General features: G+C 34.5%; 1 protein-coding gene across 13 annotated transcripts in view; it reads right to left on the minus strand.

The window, feature by feature from the left end:
* SYCP1 (synaptonemal complex protein 1) overlaps window positions 1–21,062 on the minus strand; it is a 171,445-nt gene extending 150,383 nt beyond the window's left edge. For 9 of the 13 annotated variants that reach the window (XM_020873721.2, XM_020873713.2, XM_070467258.1 and 6 more), the window contains exons 1-11: window positions 20,852–21,059; window positions 20,291–20,427; window positions 19,205–19,289; window positions 18,986–19,029; window positions 18,758–18,814; window positions 16,866–17,030; window positions 16,055–16,122; window positions 13,445–13,518; window positions 4,434–4,492; window positions 3,107–3,176; window positions 2,442–2,515 (exon numbers count right to left, since the gene is read on the minus strand). In XM_020873721.2, coding sequence (XP_020729380.2) covers window positions 2,442–2,515; window positions 3,107–3,176; window positions 4,434–4,492; window positions 13,445–13,518; window positions 16,055–16,122; window positions 16,866–17,030; window positions 18,758–18,814; window positions 18,986–19,029; window positions 19,205–19,289; window positions 20,291–20,398 — 804 coding nt within the window. In that variant the 5' untranslated portion in view covers window positions 20,399–20,427; window positions 20,852–21,059. Of the gene's footprint in view, window positions 1–2,441; window positions 2,516–3,106; window positions 3,177–4,433; window positions 4,493–13,444; window positions 13,519–16,054; window positions 16,123–16,865; window positions 17,031–18,757; window positions 18,815–18,985; window positions 19,030–19,204; window positions 19,290–20,290; window positions 20,428–20,851 lie in introns of all 13 variants that reach the window. The other 4 variants (XM_020873731.2, XM_020873766.2, XM_070467264.1 and 1 more) reach the window with 4 other exon arrangements.
* Window positions 21,063–22,613: the final 1,551 nt, after the last annotated feature.

Genomic DNA, 22,613 nt, shown 5'->3' on the forward strand with positions numbered 1-22,613 from the left:
AAGTCTTGCAAATAACAACACTTAGAACTTCCAGGTATACAAGCAGGATTTAGAAAAGGCAGAGAAACCAGAGATCAAATTGTCAATATTCACTGGATGGTGAAGAACCCAAAGAAATTCCAGAAAGACATCTGCTTCATTAACTATGCAAAAACCTTTACTGTATGGATCACAACAAACTATGGAAAATTCCTAAAGAGATGGGAATACCAGACCACCTTACCTGCCTCCTAAGAAACCTGTATGCGGGTCAAGAAGCAACAGTTAGAACCAGACATGGAACAACAGACTGATATCAAACAGGAAAAGGAGTGTGTCAAGGCTATATATTGTTACCCTATTATTTAACTTATATGCAGAGTGTGAAGTGTGAAGTCGCTCAGTCGTGTCCAACTCTTTGCGACCCCATGGACTGTAGCCCATCAGGCTCCTCTGTCCATGGGATTCTCCAGGCAAGAATACTGGAGTGGGTTGCCATTTCCTTCTCCAGGGGATCTTCCCAATCCAGGGATCGAACCCAGGTCTCCCACATTGCAGGCAGACGCTTTATCCTCTGAGCCACCAGGGAAGCCCCTATATGCAGAGTACATCACGCAAAAGGCAAGGGAGAATGAATCACAAGCTGGAATCAGGATTGCTGGGAAAAATATCAATAACCCAGATACGGAGATGATACCACTCTAATGGTAAAGTGAAGAGGAACTAAAGAGCCTCTAGATGAGGGTGAAAGAGGAAAGTGAAAAGGCTGGCTTGAAATTCAACATGAAAAAAAACTAAGATCATGGCATCCAGTTCCATCACTTCATGGCAAACAAATGGGGAAAAAGCGGAAACAGTGACAGATTTTATTTTCTTGGGCTCCAAAATCACTGCTGATGGACTGCAGCAACAAAACTAAAAGATGCTTGTTCCTTGGTGGAAAAGCTATGACAAACCTAGACAGTGTATTCAAAAGCAGAGAAGTCACTTTACCAACAAAGATCTGTATAAGCAGAGCTATGGTTTTTCCAGTAGTCATGTATGGATGAGAACTGGACCATAAAGAAGGCCAACTGTTGAAAAATTGATACTTTCAAACTGTGGTGCTGGAGAGGACTCTTCAGAGTCTCCTGGACAGCAAGGAGATCAAACCAGTCAATCTTAAAGGAAATCAACTCTGAATATTGTCTGGAAGGACTGATGCTGAAGCTGAAACTCTAATACTTTGGCCACCTGATGTGAAGAGCCAACTCACTGGAAATACAGGAAAGATGGAGAACAGGAAGAAAAGGGGGCAACAGTGAATGATATGGTTGGATGGCACCACCAACTCAAAGGACTTGAGTTTGAGCAAACTCTGGGAGATAGTGAAGGGCAGGAAAGCTTGGCATGCTGTAGTCCATGGGGTTGCAAAGAGTCATACACAACAAAGCAACTAAACAACAAACACAAAGTCCCCAGCAAAACACTAGTTGGCCACAGCATCATTTTTACAAATAACACCCAAGATCTGAAAGTTCAGCTCATGTACTCAGGATTCCAACAAGCTTCTCAGCACTTTATTGTATTTTTGTGTTCTGTATAATAAGCACATTTTTCACTTTTAAGAATACCTCCTTCTTCCAGAAATCTGATTTTCAAAATATGGTTAAAATACAGAAAAAAAAGCTAACTCTTTTAAAAGATCAAAATATAATACATAAATTAGAATTCTCTTATTTAGCCAGTACTTACAGAAAACTCTAAGAATCTTCTTTGTACTTTCAATTAATATTTGCCACTACTGTTTAAGTATAGATTCTTGTTATCTATAATTACAAGGTATTTGTGCCAAGTCAGATAAAAACTCAGAAAAAATAGGGAGAAGTAGAGAAATGACAGTCAAAATAACTATACTACCCAAAGATTCCTTTCTATATTTCATTTTCTATTCTGGATTCAGAAAGCTTGAAACTGTTAAAGTTGGCATAATCATCATCTAAAATCAACATTCTTGTGACTCTAAAAAAATATAAACTCACCATTTTCAAGTTTACCACTATGTGACTTTAATAGAAAGAAGCAAAAGAACGTTTTAGTTCACCTTCATTGGTGTCATGAATCATATATTTCAAAATAAACTGCAAAATGTGAGTTGCATCATCATGATCATATTTATATTTTGTGAAGTTTCTGTCTGAACAAAAGTTCTCACAAAATAATATATTTTTACAGAATGTCCTAATACCCACTAATATAAATATTGTAGAAGATCCACTGATTTTTAAAAATGCTATAGCATTCCGTATGTGCAAATTTGAGTCAATGGAAATTAAGGCATATGGGAAATATATTTAAATACACATAATATTAAAATTCAGAACTTTATCAAGAGACAGCAAATAAAAATTTCTCTTAAAATTTTAAGTATCTCATTTATTAGCAAATATAAAGGATACAGAAAATAGATTTGTAAAAAATACCTGCTTCTCCTTATCATTTACTTCCTTCTTGTACTCTTCTTCAAGGTGTTGGATTTTTTCATAATCTTCCTTTACTTTGAAAGTTAAACAAATATACTTTAATATAATTGTATCACAAACAAAATTTTAAGTTTCTGATATTTTATTTCACTTCCTTATTTATCTAGATATTAAATTTCAAAAGTTTCTGAAAAGATGAAACTGCTATCTTCTTGCTTGCTAAACCTGTTTAGTAAATTTAACAATATCTAAGTTACAATAACTTTCTAAACTTCTATAATTTTTATAACAGTATATATATAAAAATGTTCTTTTTTATAATACACTAGTCTGAAATAACAGATTTTTAAAATATATCTATTATTATTTTAACATGCAACTTGACCAAGAAATGTAAAAATAAGACCAAATCACACTTCCAAAAACTTAAGTACAAACCATAATTTGATTTCAGGGAAAATGTAGCTTTTGAGGCAAACAGGGTATTTTTAACATATACCAATCCTCTGCCACATTCCACAAGATTTTGAGGGGCTTATAAAACCATATACAGTATAAAAGTTTTCAATAGTTTAGGCATCAAGCTGAAGGTATGAAAACATTAACAGAATCTATTGAAAATATAAATAGCAGAAGAGTAATATTTAAAAAAAAAAGATTCCTACACTTAAAACGCATTTCCAGTCTGGAACTCTCAGCTTGCACACGAAGTTCCTCAAAAGCTATTATCATTTTCTGAAATATATTTAAGTTTTAAGAGTCATACTAAGACTTTTTATTTTATTTTATTTTCATACTAAGACTTTTTAAATAGCTTTCTTCAAGCAATGAAAATAATAAATTTGTATCAAGTGATCATTACATTTAAAACTACACAAAATTGAATAATGAAAATTCTGTAACTTTTAATAATTGAACAATTTACTAAAATTTACTGAGAGTGCCTGTTATGGTAGCTTCCCAGATGCTTAAAGGCACTGGAGACAGGTTATATAATACCAAAGAGCAGCAAAACAATTATTAGTACTCTAGTCATTTACTTAATAGCCCATATCAAAATCTATAATTTTCAATTGATTTTTGCTTACAATCTACTAGAGTATAACCTCTGTGAGGTCTCTCCCCGTAAGAGTTCCAAATTATACTTCTTACCTGTCAGTATGAGTTCATTCAACATTCAACAAATCCTGATTTGTAAAACTGGATAAATTCATTTATTCATCTAATAAATAGTTACTGTCAATTATGTTCCAGGCACTGTTTTAGGCATTTAGGATATAAAACAAAGTCCCTATCCTTTCATTTCAGTATAAGAAAGAAGACATACCAACACAAATACACACAAGCGCGCGCGCCCACACGTGTACATCAAATAAATATCATGTAGTTTTAAGTGCTCTTCAGGAAAGTTAAGACAAGGTGAGGAGAGAAGACAACTGAGTAGAAAGATATTTTATGTGAAATAGTAAGGAGGGCAATAAAAAAGCAGAATTAAGCATATGCATTTGCACAAGATCTTGGATACGAAAGTTAGAGATAGAACAAATTCAAAGAAGCAAGATCAGAAAGAGCTTAGCAAGTCTGAGAAATGAAAAAGAAAGAAAGAATTACAGCAGAGAAGCAAACTGAAGAATGATAGAGGATGGGATTAAAAAAAAAAAAAAACAGGCACCAGACACAGATTAATAATACTTGGTTTGTTTTTCAAATTAATGGTTATGTGTCAAAATGTGCTAGTCTCTGACACAGAGTTAATATTTAATAAATGAAGTTAAATGGTGTTACTAACATGTAAATTAAAAAAAACACTAAAAAACAAAACATTAATACTCACAGTATGGAATCTTGAGAATTTTACTAGATATAATCATGTATCAAAAGGCTAATAATAATCCCTTTAGCAAAAACAATTTCTCACATCTTTGTAGCTATTACTCTAATTTGCTTAGAAATGCCTCTGTTTAAAATATTCAGATTTTCACTACCACTTACCTCAATGTTACTATTTAGGTCCATATAAACTTGCCTAGTTTCTTCTCGTTCATATTCATCTGTTATAAAATATTTCAAAATTAAATTTAAAACAACTATGATTCCAACAAGGTAACACTCAAATGTCTCAGGTAAGTATTAACATATTTAAAAATCTCTGTTAGTAAAGGATATTGGTACATCTTTTGAGTCATTTAAAGTAGTATTAAAAATAATTTACATAAGGCATGGTCATACTTCATGACAACTACTTCAAAAGCTAGGAGCTGTTCAGTTATCTCTAATTTCCTTTTATAGAATTATTATTACTCATTAATTTATTCAAATTTTGTAATATATTTATAGTTTTAGCATTTACAATAATTAGGGATTTAACAACTATCTGTGAAGTATTTTTCCTTTGTATTTTTAAGATTCATGAGGTGAATTTTAAATGAAACACAAAGCTCACTCTTGTTTCTACTCTATTTTTGAAGAGACAGAAAGGAAGATGAATGTCAAGACAAAAAGAACAAGCTAAGAATAACTGTAGCCCCAAAGAGAAATCTCCTGTAAATCCTCTACAATATTTTTAGGGTTTTTTTTTTTTTTTAGTTTTTTTTTTAACCTGAGCAATGATTCCCTCTAACTATATTCAAACTGAGTGTTGATATGTGGTACTACAGAGAATTAAGGCACAAGGCAGTAAAAGACAATGTGACTATCCCTTCATCATTCCACCCATTTAGGCCAAGAATCACAAAAACCATGTTAAACTGAAAGGAGGGTATTAGTTCCAAATTCTAAGTAACAAGCTGCAAAACAAGAATGGCAGCTATGATAGTCTCAAATGTCAATGAGGAGCCAAATGAATTGACTTTAGAAGACACAAGTATTCTTGTTTTCTCAAAAACACTGGAACAAGCTCTAGACTTATCAAAGCACGTGGAACAGGAGCCAGACCACTTTATTTGAATATTAAAGGGCTGGAAAAGTTAAAGAAATAGGACAGAAAACATTGGTATTTCAACAAAAATATAGTTCGTCCTTCTCACTCCATCCATTGACTGTCTCATATTTACTACCCAACACAGTTAGCAACAAACCTCTACTCCACAAAAACTATTTGTACTGAAGAATTGCATCCTATTGCCAACATCTCCAATCTTTCCATCATCACCAGTACTTCCAAAATACCCTCCAGTCATTCTTCCAAAAGACAAGTACTGGAAAGAAAATAAAACTACAAAAAAGAAAATAAATTGGGATAGATGTACTTTATAGTTGTCAGGAACAAGTTGCTACAGGGGGGCATAGAGAAGGGACTTTGCTAGTAAAGTGTTTTAATGTACTGATATAATCATTGTAACCAATAAAACCTATCTTTTTTGTTTTCTTGGTATCTATTCACCTCCCCACTCCCACCTCACTCCCTCCTTTCACCTTCCTTCCTCCCTTCCCTCTCTCTCTATCCCTTCTTTCTCTCTCTCTCTCTCTCATGCACACACACACACACACACACACACACACACTTACTCTGCCCTAATTTGGCCAACTAGATCTTGCTGCATTCATTGTCTTAGATAAGAGATGATTCAACCAAAAGCAATAAAAATGTCTGAGTTCCAAATGCCCAGTGTTGGGGTTAAGGGAAAGAGTCAAGATACAGGCAAGTAATAGATTTTCAAAATACACAAATCACAACAAAGCTACCATCCTCTAGACTTAAGAAATATTTATTGTTTGCAGGGAAAGAAGCCTTTAAAAAGGAAACAGATAGCTTATTGGGTTCTGGCAAGTACTTATGCAATAATTCCATAGCCCTCTACACTCATCAAGCTAAGCCTCAGGGTTGGGGAACACAGAAACAACAGAGTTTAGGCGAACCAAAAGTAGAGTGAGACTGAAATTTTCTTTTTGCACAAACCAAGAGCAGAGTGGGACGGTCATCCCTAAGAAGATGACAAAACCTGAGAAGAAATGACTGTCAAATATATCCACACAGATGGGGCCTTGGCTTCACAAATTTCCTTGTGTAATTTTCAACACACTGTGTAACTAAGTATGGCAGGATAAAGCACACGGGATCAGTACAACTGAATAGGCCCTGAGGACTGGTATCAGGAACAGCTTAGCAACAACCTATGTAGACCAGTAACTGAATACCAATCTAAATGATGAAAGCCTCAAAGGAGAGATGACTGAGAAGTCAATGTCCCTCTCTACCACATGGTACTATATGGGCACCCCCAAATTTATATACAGCCCCAGATAATGAAGAAAAATTTCCAAATTTACTAAGAGAAATTTCTTCCATGTGAGCAGAATAAAGGCTTTAAGATTTTTTAACATTTTAAGATATAAAAATTTTGTGCATGCCTGAGTTTGTTGACTAAAATCACTAAGAATCATATATTCTACAAAATTTATCAGAGCATCAGGAAACCAGGCAGAAGGGACAGAAAGGAAATTCAGATACCAAAAGTAGATCCATGCAAGGTGAAAACATTAGAAACTGTTCAGTGACTGGCCATACAACTATGAATATCAAAAGAGGATTCAACCAGTATACAAAGTCCAACGTCAGTTTAACATCTTGTTTCTTTATTTAGTCTAGATAGTTCTTGCTTATTTCAATGATGTATATGGTTAGAAAATCTACACAAGGCCATGAAAAAATACTATCAAACAAAGAAAAGGGAACATGAAAGAGGTGAGAAAACAAATATTAAAACAGTTAGAGAAATGAAAAACAAGGGTCAACAGATAACAAGTATGCCCAAAGAGAAATCAGAATAAGTGGCCAAAGATATCATAAAACTTTTCTGGTCTAAAGAAAGAGTATTATTACACATAGATTCAAATGACTGTCCTGACAAAATTGTAAATTTTAAGTGTTAGGTAGGAAGTTAGGCATGAGCAATGAGGAAAGGAATGCAGCTGATCTCTAAACCCATCCCAGACACACTCAGGAGAGCTCACAGATATGCTACAAAATAACCACAGAGACTTATCCCACCTCTGTATTTGTGTCCTAGGCACACAGTGGATACAAACTAACCACAGGGGCATCTTCAAGTAACCTTAGGCAGCTAGGAGTCCATTTAGGGTTCATAAATATTCTATACATATATACATCTGATTACAACAGACTGAATTATGGGAAGACATACACAACAGAGCCTGTTATATAAATTGCAACTGTCAATCAGCCTTGAGCTTATGACTATTTGCATTCCTTTTCTTGATTGATGGTGGGTAAAACCCCTATTTTGCACAGGGCACAACAAAAAAGAGGAGAGGAGAAGTATAAAAAGAGAGAAGCCAAAAGGGGATAGGAGGACAATGACTCCTTTGGGGTCAGCCTGCTCCCACATCTTGGGAAAGTGAAAGAAAGCAAAAGTCGCTCAGTCGTGTTCAACTCTTTGCGACCCCATGGACTATACAGTTAGGGAGTTCTCCAGGCCAGAATACTGGAGTGGGTAGCCTTTCCCTCTCCAGGGAATCTTCCCAACCCAGGGATCAAACCCAGGTCTCCCACATTGCAGGCAGATTCCTTACCAGCTGAGCCACAAGGCATGCCCAAGAATACTAGAGTGGGTAGCCTATCCCTTCTTCAGTAGATCTTCCCAACCCAGGATTCAAACTGGGGTCTCCTGCATTGCAGGTGGATTCTTTACAATGCGGGAGACCGGGGTTCGATCCCTGGTTCGGGAAGATCCTCTGGGGAAGGAAATGGCAACCCACTCCAGTACTCTTGCCTGGAAAATCCCATGGATGGAGGAGTGTGGTAGGCTATACAGCCCATGGGGTCACAAAGAGTCGGACACGACTGAGCAACTTCACTTTCACTTTCTTTACTAACTGAGCTAAAAGATTTGTCTGCTTGAGTTGTAACTGAGTTGCAACTTGTCTGTTGTTTGAAATCTTTAGTCTGTCATTCCAAATTTTTGTTACTGATGAGACAAGAACTGAGGGAGAGAGCGAAACTGACCTAACATAAGGACCAAGAAAATGCCTGAGTCCTGGCAAAGGGAAAAATATACACATAAATACATATATTATATATTTAGGTAGAAATCTAAGTATATATAAATGGAACTGTGGTTATCTCCATTTCATAGATAACAAAAGTGTGACACAGAAAAAGTATGTTATTTGCCAGGATCCCAAAATAATATGTGGTGGTACTTGATTAAAACAGAGATCTGCCTAATGAAATTATAGTAGGGATAAATGCAAAGAATGCTATTTGGATCCAAAAGTCTAAATGCATGTATAAATTAATTAATAGTGAGATCACTAAGCCTTTAATACAATGTGACTAGCAAATAAGCTGACTTTAGAGTTCATTAACGACACCTACAATTAGACAAGAAATAGTCCTTTACACAGGTCAAATTACAAAGTAGATTACCTCATACAGATCTGTACTCCTAAACATTCAAACAGACCAACCAAAATAACAAAAGCACAAAGAATCTTAAAAATGTAGGTTACAGAAGACAAGATTCAGAAAGGACAAGTTACTATCTTTAAAAATCTAAAGAGATAAAAATGTGCTTTAGACTTTTTCTATATGCCTTAAGGAGAAGAATTACATTAAGAATAGAGAAGCTACAGAGATTTCAGTATAAGAAATTTCAACTCCCTGTTGAAATTTCTTAATTTCAACTAACCCTGGCAGTCCAGTGGTTAGGACTTCACACTTTCACTGCAGGGGGCCTGGGTTCAATCCCTGGTGGGGAACTAAGATCCCACAAGCTACATGACGTAGCCAAAAACCAACAACAAAACACACACACACACACACACACAGATTTCAACATAAAAATAAGAGTTGTCCTTAAATGACAATTTCAGGGTTAGTGAGTTTCAACCATAAATATATTCAAACACAGAAAAGACTACTCATAAAGGAAATTACTAATTTCCTATAAAGATAATTAAAGCAATGGATATGTAAATAGAACAAAAAGCTTTAAAGTCTTTTCCAACACAAAGTAATCCTTATTAAATAGTAAGGCTACCAAAAAAATGTATGCAGTACTTCAAATGACAGGCTAAAGAATTTCAATGTACTTAAGTGTGCAACAGACAACCATTTAGAGGGTTTTTTTTTTTAAGGAAATCTAAGAACAAATTTATTCTTTACTCATTCATTCATGAATTTATTTATTGCCTATTATCTTCACATACACTGTGCAAAGAGTTGAATATACTGAGTCAAATAAGGCATGATCCCTTGCCTGCAAGCTTACAGTGAGATGTCTAGCATGTGGTAGGTACTCAATATTTGTTGAAGGAACTGATAAATACACGATAAAAGTATACTAAGGGCACTAAGTAAAAGAAGAGGAGCATCTAAGTCAGAGTGAAAATTTAGAGAATATATCTCAAGGGTAGTAATAATTATTCTGAGTTCTGAAGGACAAATAAGAATTAAGATGAAGAAGGAAGGAGGATTGGCCAATAAACATATATGAAAACTCAGAAGCATAATCTGTTTAGTTCTCCATGAGCCTGTGTATGTGGAGCATGTGGAAACATTTGGTAAAGCAAAGGGAAGTGGCAAACACCATGCTATCCTGAAAATTATGGAAAGCCACTGAAAAAATTAGACAGTGACATTATTTGATCTATATTTTGAAAAAACACCCAGGACTGTTTTCTGGTAACAACAAAGTAATTCAGACCAACCTTCCTCCCAAAGACATTTAAATATCTGGAGGAATTCTTTGAGTTATTAAAAGAAACAATGACCTAAAAAGATAATAATGAATCATCAGACCAAGAATAGTTGAGACTAATAACTCAGAAAATCTAAACCAATTTCCAGTATCAGTCAGGATGGAATAAGCCCACCATAGCCTTTCTCTACCATTGATTACAACAAAAACTCAGAATGAAATCCATAAAGCAACTACTTAAAGAATCTGAAAACTAAGCAAAAGCAGGTCGATTGGGAAGAAAAGTAAAAAGCTGAAGAAGTGACTCATGTGAAGGCAAGTTCCCTGTTTAAGTTTTTTCCTACCTTCTCTCCTAGAATTACTAAAAATGTAAGGGCTCAGTAGAAATCTAACAGAAAGCATGAGCAGCAAAAGGAAATTCTAATTTTTTTTCTCTCTTCCAGCCCTGTCTCAAGGGTGACCTCAGAAGTGGAGCTACAGCAGCCACGGCAGAAAGGACATACAAAACCCCAGGAGAAACTCCATGATTCTGGCCAAAGGACAAAAGGACAGAACCTCTTTAAGGCTGAGGGTGAGGAGGTAATGCTAGAGAGAGCTGGAGAAGAGGATTGCTAATTATTTGTATGACTAGGTACAAGTCCCATAGGGAAAAGGATGTGCATACACAAGATAGACCCAAGACAAATACTGCAGAAGCTCTGAAATCGCTATCCAAGACCCAGAACTAATCTAATCTTGAGTGGAGCATATATGAAACAGACCCAGAGTGACACAGCAAAAGCTTTGAAAACTGAACTGGTAATGGAATCCCAACACACAAAAGATAAGATAGAACTTATGATCTGAACCTGAGTTGCCTATTTGCTAAAACACAAACCAAAAAAAGGTAAGAAATATGGAAGTAACAGCACAGTGACCTCATTGTTATGACTTGAATAGATTAAACAGGCTCTCAACTAAGGGATTTTGCATTTACTATTTCTTCTGCCTGAAATACCCATTCCCAAAATAGTTTCACGGTACAGTCCTCAATTATTCAGGTATCTAATAAAATACCACTTAATCAGAAAAAAACTTCCCCAAATACTCTATCCCAAAATATTCTCTTTGTAAGTAGTTATCAGCACCCAACATACATTATATTTACTCATTTATGATATGTGTCCCCTTACTAGAGTACATACTCCATAATAGCAGAAAATTTGTATCTTTACTGTTGTTTTCCCTCAGCATCTAGAACATTTCATGGTGCACAGTAGGTACTTTTTTAAATGTTGAATGAATAAAAAACAGAAAATCACAATAGAAAAATAAAGGCTTAAGGCAAGAATACATATGAAGTTTATACTAAATGTAAGGCAAGTATTAAGACTTTTTTAGGGCAAGAATGTACAATGAAGAAAAAACAATCTCTTAAATAAGTGGCACTGGGAAAACTAGACAGCTACAAATGTAAACAAATGAAATCAGAAAACTCTTTAATACACACAAAAAAAACTCAAAACGAATAAAAGAACTAAATATAATGCCATATACTATAAAACTCTCAAAAGAAAACATAGGCAGGACACTCTTTGACATAACTTGCAGCAAGATCTTTTTCAATCCACCTCCTAGAGTAATGAAAATAATTGGGACCTAATTAAACTTAAATGGTTTTGCACAGCAAAGAAAACCATAAACAAAACAAAAAGATAACCCTCAGAATGGAAGAAAATATTTGCAAACAAATCAACCAACAAAGGATTAATCTCCAAAACACAGAAGCAGCTCATGTAGCTCAATATCAAAAAAGCCTTAAAAGAAAAAAAAAAAAAGCCTTGAAAGAGGAACAGGGACTTCCCCAGCAGTCCAATGGTTAGGACTCTATACTTTCACTGCCAAGGGCACAGGTTCAATCCCTATTTGGGGAACTAAGACCCCACAAGCCATACAACGTGGCCATAAATAAACAGATAAACTGAAATATTGGGGGGGGGGGGGAGATACACTCTTTAGTTTCATATAAGAGAGCACCTAAAAATGTTTAAAAAGTTTTAACCTCTCCCACCAACTGATCTCTGATTTAGCTTAAAACTAAACAAAAGGAAGAAGAATCAGCCTTGTCTCTCTAGCCCAGGTTACTTTCTACAAGGCAATCAATATAATATCTCTCTACCCACATCCATATACTTTTCACCACCTTTTATATCTAGGCAGAAAAGTTAATCTTGAAAGTTGAATAAACAGGGTATAGTGGAACTGCTGATAGTGGAGCAGTACATTCTGGAAAGTATATATAGTTACAAAAGCTAAGTACAATAGGCAGGGATCAAGAATAAAAAACTAGCAATACTGGAAACATTAACAGCTAACATATACTGAGTACTTTGCACTGTTCTAAGCATTTTATATTTATTACCTAATTCTCAAAACAACACTAAGATGTACTTTAATAAACAGAAGGACAGAGAAGTTACATAAATTAGTCAAGATCAGGCAGATAAAAACTGAAAGTTTGAATCTGAACACAGGGATATCTAACTCTTCAGTCCAAGCTCTTAAGCAATAAGCTGTGTGATATCAGTTAAAATTTGAAAAATAGAAGCTATCCTGGAAAAGCAGGTACACAGTATTTCCCAATAGATTCTTAGCAGAAACAAACAAATAACAAAGTAGAGCTGGTGTCAGATTAATGACAAACACTATTATTTTTGAAAATCAGACAATGTTTTTCATCAAAACAAAAAAATTCCTACTTTACAATTAACATCAAAATATGCAGAAAATAAAAACATACACTTTCACATATATACCACAACCTTAACACAATGTTTTACAATAATGTTTCTTTAGGAGAAATTTGAGAATTCTATTTATAAATACTACATTGCTATTTTAAGTACTATGCTTTCAGCATAGCCTTCCATCATTATTTTTTATTACCAATATGGCTATATGTCATTCTTGATTCAACTTCCTGGTTGTTCTAGACAGAAGAGGTTAGTCTTAAGATCACACTTTAACTAAAATGAGAATTAACCATAAATGTCAAGTATCAATATATACCTTTTAAAATATATAATATTATCTTTCAAAAACCTTTATGCTTTCGAAGCTCAAAGAATTCAGAATCTAGTTATTATATAAAGAAATGTTTATGAGACATTAATCCTATATATATATATATATATATATAATTCTAATTATTATATAAAGAAATGGTATAAGACACACATAACATGTTCAAATAAAAACTGATTTCAAAAACTTAAAAGATAATCTGTTCCCGTCTCCACCTCCCACCATTAAAGTAATAACAACAAATTGATAAAATCATATAAAACAAGAAAAGATATTTACATTTCTTTGTCTTTTCTGCAGATCTGGCACAAGTTTCTTTGAGTAGATTACATAAATGCCTTGTAGCATTATTCCTGGAACAAAGGAAAGAGTTTGCATATATGTAATCTGATCTCAAAGCAAAATCATATCTAAAAGTTATTACACATTATTATAATTTTAAATAAATTCTTAAAACATTATAATATTTTATATATATCATGAATCACTCATAAGTGACTATATGAAGGAAAACGGGTTGACTGTACTATTAGCAAAGATGATTTAATAACTGCCTTCTTTGAAAGTAAAAGCCTCCTTAACAAGTTTCTACCCAAGTAGCTTTCAGTAATCTCTTAGTAAACAGTTCCATATTCACCTAAGAAATAAAATGAGCAGACAGGATTGGGATCTTCATTTACTAATTACTCTAGAAATATTCCAACCATCTTACCTTCAAAACATAAAATGAGTAATTTCCTGAATTTCATTATATGAATAAAACCTCTGATCATCTCACAGATGCAGAGAAAGCACTTGAGAAAATTCAAAATTCATTTATGATAAAAATTCTTAACAGAGTGGGTATACAGGGAACCTATATCAACATAATAAAAGCCATATATAACAAGCCCACAGCTAACATCATACCCAGCCCTGAAAAGCTGAAAGTTTGTCCTCCAAGATCAGAAACAGGACAAGGATGCTCATTTTCACCACCACAGCAAAAGACAAGAAAAAGAAATAAAAGGCACTCAAATCAGAAAAAACAAAGTAAAACTGTCACTATTTGCAGATGACTTTATTATATATAGAAAACCCTCAGATTCTGCCAAAAAACTGTTAGAAAAATTTAAACAAATCCAGTAAAGTTACAGTATCTCAAACTTCTATTACAGGCCAGGCATATGGTTTTTAAATACCCAAAGTCTCTTTCAAACTCAAGAAAAAATACAAAAATAAAAAAAGAAAGAATACACTAAAATCTACATTCCTTTCAGAAAGTCATGATCAAGTGAATAATGGGTTGATCTGAGCTACTTTCTATTAATATTAAATTTGTTACCCAATAATCAAGTCACTCTATTCTAAGTATTACTTTGTTTCTTATCTACATTCTGACAAAGCTCTTAACTAAATGTTAAGTGCTCTCAAATGACAACTGACAATTTGAGACCAAAACTGACACTCAACTGAATCAAGTGCTTAAAATAGAAAGATATCACACCAAAATATAGTCACTCCCTCCCACCTCAGAAAATGGCATAAATTCTATATTTTACTATATCATACTACACTGTTCTACACTATAGTGTATGCTATATATATATAAACTAAGCAGTTACAGTATTCACAAAAAAAGTCTACTGTTTATTAATAGAGACGGCAGCCTTTTAAGAAAGCTCACAAGTTACCAAATACTGGTATTAGGACTACAGAAGACTTCAGATCTGCCTTATACTGTAGAAGGCCTTCCCAGGTGGTGCCCTCAAGTGGTAAAGAATCTGCCTGCCAATGCAGAAGACACAGGAGACTCAGGTTTGATCCCTGTGTCAGGAAGATTCCCCTGGAAGAGGAAATGGCAACCCACTCCAGTAGTCTTGCCTGGAAAATCCCATGAACAGAGGAGCCTGGTGGGTTATAGTCCATGAGATCAGAAAGTCAGACACAACTGAGTACGCAGGCATGTATACTACAGAAACTCAATCACATATCCATATAAAAGTGACAAGTACCAAACATACAGTAGGCACATAATTTTAGAAACTTCCTCTTCTTTCTCCCTTCCCCCTATCTAATATCCAAACCATATTTAGCCAGGAAAAAAATTAAGGTAAACATTTAGATTTTTCTGGAATTTGAATTAAGCTAAAACAATACGCTATAATCATATTTTTCACTTATTAGCAACTTTACTGACAAGGTGATAATCTTTCTAGAACCATATTTAGCATGATGTTTAACTTAAAGCAAATAGAAATAAATTTATCACTGTATGTTGATGCACATTATATTCTAACCATTCAATATTCACTTACTTGGCAGATAAATTAAACAATTACATTTTTCTATTAAATTCTGCATGATACCATCTGAAGTGAAAGAAGCAGAAAATAAAGTTTAGCTATTGCCTAGAATAAAGAAGACGAAAAGTCAAGGATGATACTAAAGTTTCAAGCCAAAGTTAATGGAAGAATGATTGCACCACTGGCAAAGACAGGAATTTGACAGTTAAGAATCAGACTGGAACTAAGTTGAGCCCTATTCTGCAAGAGCTGCATCTAAAACAATAACCAACCAGAAAGGTATACAATACACATAGGCAGTGTAAATACAGGATTATCAGGCACCCTTTTCAATACCAAATAATGGCTTCCTCTGCTGGTTATTTTAAAAAGTGAGAAATTTTTTTTTTAATGTGAGAAGTTATTAGTCAGTGACCAGCTTGCCAAATGAAAGAATGTAAAATATGTATGTCTTCCTTTTCTCCACAGCACCCAGACATAATTCTATATATCAATTAATATTATACAACAGAAAGAGGTCATTAAATTTTTGGAAATTATTTTAATAATTAGCTTGAAATAAAAATAAATTTGTAAAGAGCAAATTCACTAAATTATTACTTACTCTTTTATTAAATCTTTATTTTCTTGAATTCCTTCTTCTAATTTCAAACTTACTTTTTCATTTTCAAACTAATTTACAAGACAGAAGAACAGTTCATCACATTTTAGTCAGCAAAATAAACATAAGTATAATCATTAAGCAGCATTTCTTTAATAACTTGCTATGATGGTCTATAAAAATTATTTTTTTGAACATAAAAAAGAACTTTCTTATCACACTTATTGATAACCTATAAGAATATGGGTCTCACTTTCATCAATCTAAAATTAGATTTGCTGAATCATCTCCAAAATGTATCCAACAAAATCTTAATATAAGATTATCTTCCCTAAACATTTTGAAAAGGTGTTTTATCTTTGTCCTAACCCCGTGTTACATTTTCTCAAAATTTTTCTTTCACTATGCCACAATATTGAAGCTAAACAGCTTCAAATTCAAAGTTTTATCTGCTTTTTTACAGGTTAGAAAATGCCATTTTATAATATATAAAAAAACACATTTATATCAAACAAAACATCATCAGGAATAGGAACTAGTAAAAATTAAAACTCTATAATTAGAATCATTAACTCAATCTTTATCTAAAATAAGTTACTATTTCCCCAGACATTTAATTAAGCTTTGTGCAACCTCTCCTGTGTGTTCATCCTAAAACTGAAACGCAACTAAATGAAACTTCAAAAAAGCACCATTCTTAAAATCCACATGATGGAAACAAGGTAAACCTAAGTTAACTATGAAATAACACTTCAGTTTAAATAGCATTATAAGATTTACTATACCATATTTTCAATTCCAAGTCTCATTATACCTGTAGTTCTTGAATGGCTTTCCGCTGTGCTTCAATTATTTTTCTATTTTCTTGCAACTTGTTTTCTTTATGCTTCAGTTCAGATTCTACATTCACTTTCCACTTCTTGATCTTTTCAGCCTCCTTATACAGTTTTGAATATAGTCTGCTCATTGGCTCTGAATTCTATTATAAAATAAGTTTTCAAAGACTGTTAATTGTTCAAAGTTTAGTATAACCAAACTACAGCTGCTTACTGAAAACATCCATGAGTATCTTAGTACTTGAGACCAAATCTCTCCTCAGTTTTTGCCCTAATATCATACTGAAAGCTATGTTAACTTTTTTTTAACTACTAAGGCAATACTAGCTACTTCACTTTATAACTTGGTCACTTGACTAAGGTTACTGATCACTTGACTAAGTTATTCATTGCTGAATAAAATCAAATTACTTCAAAATATGCATAAGTCAGAAGTTGAGAATCTGGCTGGTTAAAAGCTAAAATAAACTACTCTACAAATCTATAAATTTTAGCAAAGGTCTTGCAACATTTTGGTTACACAAACAGTTTAAGAATTAACCAAAAAAAAAAAAAAAATGTATTCATCACCCCAGAAAGAGCCATTATGCCCACTGCAGTCACTCCCATTCTCACTCCTCATCCCAGGAAATCATTAATCTACTGTCTATACAGATTTGCTTTTTCTGATAAATATAAATGGAATCATACAGTCAAAAGAAATAAGAATTAACCAAAGGATATGAAGTTTACAATACAATGACATGAAAAACAATACTGAACACAAGTTCTTTCATTTAGCCTGAGATTTTATTTGGATTTCCTGCATCAACAATTTATATATTATAAGATAAATATCAGAAGTTGTTTTTTTCTAGTCACTATTTTGATAGTTCTGTTATCAAAATTTAGGAATAAATTCCATATTTATAAATTTGTGATACGATAATCACAGCAACAAACATATAGCATTTTATCAAGCTGTGGAATGTCTGTTTTAAAGACATTTATGTGCCATAAAAATACTTTTATAACTAAAATCAAAAGTAGAGTATATCCTATAAATTCTTTAGACAGTAAACCTAAAAATCATACCTACTAATTCAAGAATTTTTTGTAAAATACTGGCTTAAGTCTCAGCCTTCTCACATATTGTATCCATCTCCCCTTTTCCTATTTTTTTTTTGAGAAGGGTACTTTTATTACTTAATTTGTGATATTTTGATTTTTTAATTGAAGGATAATTGCTTTATAGAATTCTGTTGTTTTCTGCCAAATACCAAAATAATCAGCCATAGGTATAGGTTATGTCCCTTCCCTCTGGAACCTCCCTCCCATCTCCCTCTCCATCCCACCCCTCTAGGTTGTTAGAGTCCCTGTCTGAGTTCCTTAAGTCAAACAGCAAATTCCTACTGGCTATCTATTTTGCATATGGTAATATAAGTTTCCATGTTACTCTCTCCATCCATCTCACCCTCTCCTTCCTCCAACCTTCCCGTGTTCGTAAGTCTGTTCTCTGTCTGTCTCTCCATTACTGTCCTGCAAATAAATTCATCAGTACCATCGTTCTAGATTCCATATATATGCATTAGTATACAGTATTTATCTTTCTTTTTCTGACTTACTTCACCCTTTTCTATTCTTGATTTTTGTGATTTAAAGTTAAATTGCCTCTTAAGAATGGATGCTTTTATAATCCAGGAAAATATAGAGGCCTACTGTTTCAGCAAATTTAAAAGAAAAACGAAGGGGATAAAAGGTTTAAAGAATATAACTTAAAACAATAACTAAATATTAACTCTTTGGAAGCCTCAAAAGAAAGATAAACACAAGTAATAATAAATGATACTCCAATTATAAGAAATTAAATATGAATAGGAAATTTTCTGACCTCAAAATCCGAGTCTTTTAGTCCTTCCTGGTAATGACAACAGTCAGAATTATCAGTCTAAAAAATGAATAAATTTTTCCTGTGAGAAAATATTTCTGATGTTTCCAAATAGTAGCAATTAAATACTGAAGACTAGTAATCCAACAACTAAAGAAATTTTTTTTCTTTTTCAGGTAAGCAATTCAACACCTAAACAGGTTATAGCCATATACACTATATGTAACTGACCTGTTCAAGCATGGGCAAAAAGTTAACTTTTTGTAAAGCAGGATCTGCAAGACGAAAGACAACTGGAATTAAATGTCAACATCTTATTTTTTATACTAAGTATTATATTCAGCTTTAATGTCAAGGCTAATGTCAATACAATACTTATATTGATATCTAGCAAAGTATATTTTAGAAATGCTTCTACACAGGTAATACATTGCTTTTCTAGTCTCCTACCTGAATCAATGTTTTCCCCATTTTTGGAGACATTAGTCACTGCAAATGGAAAACCAAAATCATCTTCAACACATTTGTTGAAACCCTAGAAACACAAAGAAATTCTTAAACATACTGTCCCATATCACTCTAATAACTAGCAGTGTAAAAATATGTAATTGCATATACATCTCCTTAAAGAAGCGACTGTAATTGTGAATTTCTTTAATGTATACATTGTGTTAAAAATATCAAATGACTTTGGTATGTAAACAAAGCAAAAATTGTTAATTTTCACTTATAAGAGAAAGCTAACTAAAAGTACATTACACATGCTTTGTAAGTACTCAGGAATAATATAAGTAAATTTAATTAGTGGCCTAGAATATTAGTTTTCTTCAATTTTATTAATATCTTTCCCTTGGTAGAATTGAGAATTTTCTCCACTGAATAGCATTTTAGCATTATGCTCTTGGCTATAAAGACATAAGAATTTTTCTACAGCATATAAAATTAAAACATTCATTGCTTCATCCCATCTCCAACATACAGTTCCACTGGAGAAATTACTAAAAAAAAAAAAAAAAGCTCTATTTTGCCTGAGAAACTTGATATAATTCCTCCTTTCCAAAAAGAATGTACTATATGTACAAATTTCCCTTTTTATCCTGTCAACCAGGAAGCTCAGAGTCAAATTTTAACCTCAGTCACACTAATTTTTATCAGTATATCGATATATTTGTCTAAATGTTAATTATCCTTGATTCTAACATTCTTCTAATTTATATCTTATTGTATATAAATTGCTTTAAATCACTTTTGAGAAGGGAGGATTAAAATAAGCAGGTCCCATTATGTATGCAGAATTCTAAAGCGCCACAGATTACTTCTTTAAATGAATGATGCCTAAACACATTAAGTATGCTCATTATTAATTCAAAGCAATTCTATTCGATATACTTAATAGCAAGATTAAATGAGATTAAATAGCAATATTAAATGAGACGATATTTACAGAAAAAAAATTATAAAACATCACCAGCAGGAAGTTCACTTTGCTTCCTTTACCTAAAGAATAGTCAAATCAAAATTCATATGCAAATTTACCTTGAAGAAATTAGAATCTCCTCCCGAAGTCTGAGGTTTCACTGCAGATACTTGACTGCTACTTAATCTTGGTGGCACAAACAATTTAAAGGGCTTTTGTTTTTCCATTTTCTCTCTTCCAGTCGCGTAATTATCTACTGCTCAAGAAGGAGGGGAAAGGGTTTTACATTGTTTTATTAATGCCCTACTTGTTCTGTAATAAATGGGTATACAAGGGAATAGGCGAAACCTCTGCTACCATGTAAGCCTACAGCGTCCTTTACCGCGAGGGGGGGAACATCCCTCATGTCCCCACCATTACCCTACCACCAGTGGCCGTGCTGGCGGCGTACATAATCGAGAAACTCAAACTAGCATCATCACCAGGACAGCCTGAAAAGAAGCCCGTTACCTCTACCAGCCCTGTTAAATTGTATCACCTCGCCGAGAAGAACTAGCTTAGGTGCTTAGACGACTACAGAGGCGTTGGAGGCTGCCCTGCGTGAGGGAGCGGTAGTATCAAAATGTCGCCCCCCTCCAGGTTTCCTCCTCAGGGAAGGAACTCGGCACACCTTACCCTACCTTTAAAAAAATTAGCGGGAAATCGCGGGCTCAGTGCCCACGCGAACCACCACCTGCTGTCTTATTAGAGCAGCAGAAAGAACCAACAAGAACTTCTGCCTGCGAACCTCGGAAAAGGCGGGAAATAGCTCAACCGCAGCGGCCAGGAGGGAGGGGCAGGGCGAACCGCGATTTAACCGCGAAATAACGGTCAGCAGCGTCTGCCGGCCAAGCACGCAAGACCTACATCTCGCGAGATTTCCCTTTACGTCAGTAACGATTCTTACCTGGATTCTTAGAATTTGACATTCTTTAAGCTTCTGCTATTGTTAAAGAATGTGAAGGAAATTATTAGGTGCTATGATAGATTAGGTGCTATGATAGGGCTTCCCTTGTTGCTCAGTCGGTAAAGAATCTGCCTGAAGTACCGGAGACCTGGGTTCAATCTCTGGGTTGGGAAGATCCCCTGGAGAAGGAAATGGCAACCCACTCCAGCATCCTTGCCTGGAAAATCTCATGGACAGAGGAACCTGGTGGGCTGCAGTCCATGGGGTCACAAAGAGTCGGGCACGATTGAGTGACTAACACTTACTTACACTGTGATAGATTGGAACTGAGAGTGAAAAATCTATTTCTGTCCTCCAAGAGTTCACAGTCACAGGAAGGAAACAAGTGCAAACAGATAATTATTGCCCCTGTAATCACCTAGTGGTTGTAAGGGATTATGGAGACACTTCGAAAGGGAAAATGGCCTTCCCAGTGGCCTGGGAGTCAGGAGAATCCTTCATGGATGTTTTCTATAGAAGCAATAACAGTAATTGCTTCTATAGAAAACAGAAAGAAAGTGAAATCATTCAGTCGTGTCTGACTCTTTGCGACCCCGTGGACTATGCCTACCAGGCTCCTCCATCCACGGATTCTCCGGGTAAGAATACTAGAGTGGGTTACCATTTCCTTTTCCAGGGGATCTTCCCAACGCAGGGACCGAACCCGCATTGGAGGAAGACGTTTTAACCTCTGAGCCGCCAGGGAAGCTGAAAGGGTAAATAAAACTATGGCTAGATAGTGAACACCGGAAGGTGTGTTCTAGCTGAAGGACCGTAGCGCTCGAGTTAATGAGGCGCTCGAGCTGAAGGTGCTCGAGTTGTTAGAGAGATGAGTCCAACAGAGTAAAACCAAGCAATGTAGTGTAGGTGTGTAAGGACGCAAATGGGAAAATTATGAGACTAGAGACTTAGCAAGTGTGAAGGTGTTGCAAAGGCTTTTGGATTTTAGGCTTTATGGATAGGAATCTTGAGAGATTGTGAGCAGAAAGGGTGGCGTGATAAAGTTCAGAAGAAAATTCGTAGTATGAAAAATGGTTTCGGTTTACGAGACTGAATTAGGGAGACAATTTTAATAGCCTGCGTGAGTAAGGTATGAGGATCTAAGTTATGACAGAGCCATTAAGGATGAAAATGTGTCAAATGTAAAAGATACTTAGTAAAATTAATAGGACTTGATGGCTTTTTTTAAGTGAGCAGCAAAAGTCTGAAATGACTGCCTCGTTTCAGATTTGGGCTACTAGAAGCAATAAATATGGTGCTAGGTACCTAGGTTTGAGCAGTAAGACAATACGTTCTGTTTTCAACATACTGATTGTATGTCCTAATTTTCTCCATGTCCTACAATATAACCGATGCTTTTCCAGAGGACTTCAGTAATATTTTTAAATAACATTTTGTTTTGTGTAACTTTAACCTATTAGACATAATAGTTTCTGCTAAACTTACACTTTTGAGCT

This window comes from Odocoileus virginianus, chromosome 5 (genome assembly GCF_023699985.2).
Source record: "Odocoileus virginianus isolate 20LAN1187 ecotype Illinois chromosome 5, Ovbor_1.2, whole genome shotgun sequence".
Classification (NCBI taxonomy): domain Eukaryota; kingdom Metazoa; phylum Chordata; class Mammalia; order Artiodactyla; family Cervidae; genus Odocoileus; species Odocoileus virginianus.